The sequence below is a fragment of the Vanessa atalanta genome, chromosome 17, assembly GCF_905147765.1.
Source record: "Vanessa atalanta chromosome 17, ilVanAtal1.2, whole genome shotgun sequence".
Lineage (NCBI taxonomy): Eukaryota > Metazoa > Arthropoda > Insecta > Lepidoptera > Nymphalidae > Vanessa > Vanessa atalanta.
The window spans coordinates 6,322,474-6,323,863 of NC_061887.1; the positions used below are offsets into that span (position 1 = coordinate 6,322,474).

At 32.7% G+C, this 1,390-nt stretch overlaps 1 protein-coding gene across 1 annotated transcript; it reads left to right on the plus strand.

Annotated features, from left to right (window-relative positions):
* Positions 1 to 1,390, plus strand: LOC125070680 (allergen Tha p 1-like). The gene is made up of 3 exons (XM_047680636.1): positions 1 to 98; positions 456 to 651; positions 1,111 to 1,390. Exons 2-3 carry the CDS (start codon positions 465 to 467, stop codon positions 1,299 to 1,301), a joined length of 378 nt encoding a protein of 125 aa, XP_047536592.1. The 5' UTR covers positions 1 to 98; positions 456 to 464; the 3' UTR covers positions 1,302 to 1,390.

Here is a 1,390-nt window from a genome sequence, read left to right on the forward strand (position 1 = left end):
TTTTTGTGCGTTCCTTATATACTAGTATATAAAGCCGTATGGACGGAGACTGTTAATCAGTAAGGAACTTTAAATCGGTGATCACACATCTTACGCAGGTATGCGATACTTTAATCTATTGTAGAATAATATAGTCATGTAATTAATATAAATAGATATTATTGGTATTAGTGTATCAAGTGTAAAATATATTATTTATTTTAAAATTATTACACTTGGCATGGGGGCTGTGAGCATGTTATTGGAATATTTTTGCATCTGGCTTTAATTTTTTGTAATTTGTATATGTTGAATTTTTGTATATTTTGTTATGAATTTGTTTAATGAAATAATTGCCATATGTTAGATCATTGTATGTGTCATTTGGTTTGAATCTTCCGATAAATTCAGACCTGTTCTGTTGTTATCTCCCGAACAACATAATAAATCAAATCGGTCTTGGTTTTTTTTTTCAGAAAATTACAATGAAGGTCATAGTCTGCCTGTTCGCCTTAATCGCGATCGCTCTCGCTCGTCCGGATGAGAAGTACACTGACCGTTACGACAATGTCGATCTGGATGAAATTCTCGGCAACAAACGTATTCTAGGCAACTACTTCAAATGTATCATGGACCAAGGAAAGTGCTCTCCCGATGGCACTGAACTCAAATGTAAGTGATGTGAAGTTCAACTAACCTGTAAAAAGTTGTTACCAACGGATGCTTATCGCGAATAGTCCTTAGTGATCAAATGTATCTCTTTATTACTTTTTTAATAAAATTAAATACAATACACTTAAATGTAATTAAAAATTAATCAAACTTATATGAATTTAAAAAATTGTTTACCTAAATATTGACCTGTATTTCGTGTCTGTTATAACTATCATTTTATAAACTACGAATTGAAGAATTAATTATATCGCTATCAAAAAAATTATGGCTTGATAAGGGTTATTGATACAAGATCTTTCAGCCTAACCAAAATAGTCCAACATCGATAACTTTTTTTTTCGTCAATCAGGATAAAAACAGTAAACAGATATATGTCGCTTGTGCCGTTTTAGCACGAACATATCATGTGAATTATTGCAAATTAAAAATTGAGACAATTGCCCTCTTCAATTTCAGCACACATGCAAGAAGCCCTCGAAAACGAATGCGCCAAGTGCACAGACGCGCAGAAGAACGGCACAGAGAAGGTGATCGGTCATCTCATTAACAAAGAGCCGGAACTTTGGGACCAACTCACCGCCAAGTTCGATCCTGAAAACAAGTATAGGGTAAAATACGAGGAGCGTTTGAAAACTTTATCTCACTGATCAAAATAATGAGTCCTTTGAAATATGAAGTTATTTTTTTGTTAATCATTGCTATCTTTTACGGATGAATAAATAAATATTTAAATTTA

What these genes read in the sequence shown, in the direction of transcription:
- LOC125070680 (XM_047680636.1), top strand. Translation starts at nt 465, where the DNA reads ATGAAGGTCATAGTCTGCCTGTTCGCCTTAATCGCGATCGCTCTCGCT. An exon ending in CGATGGCACTGAACTCAAAT is followed by an intron (nt 652 to 1,110) that starts GTAAGTGATGTG and finishes CTTCAATTTCAG; the next exon opens with CACACATGCAAGAAGCCCTC.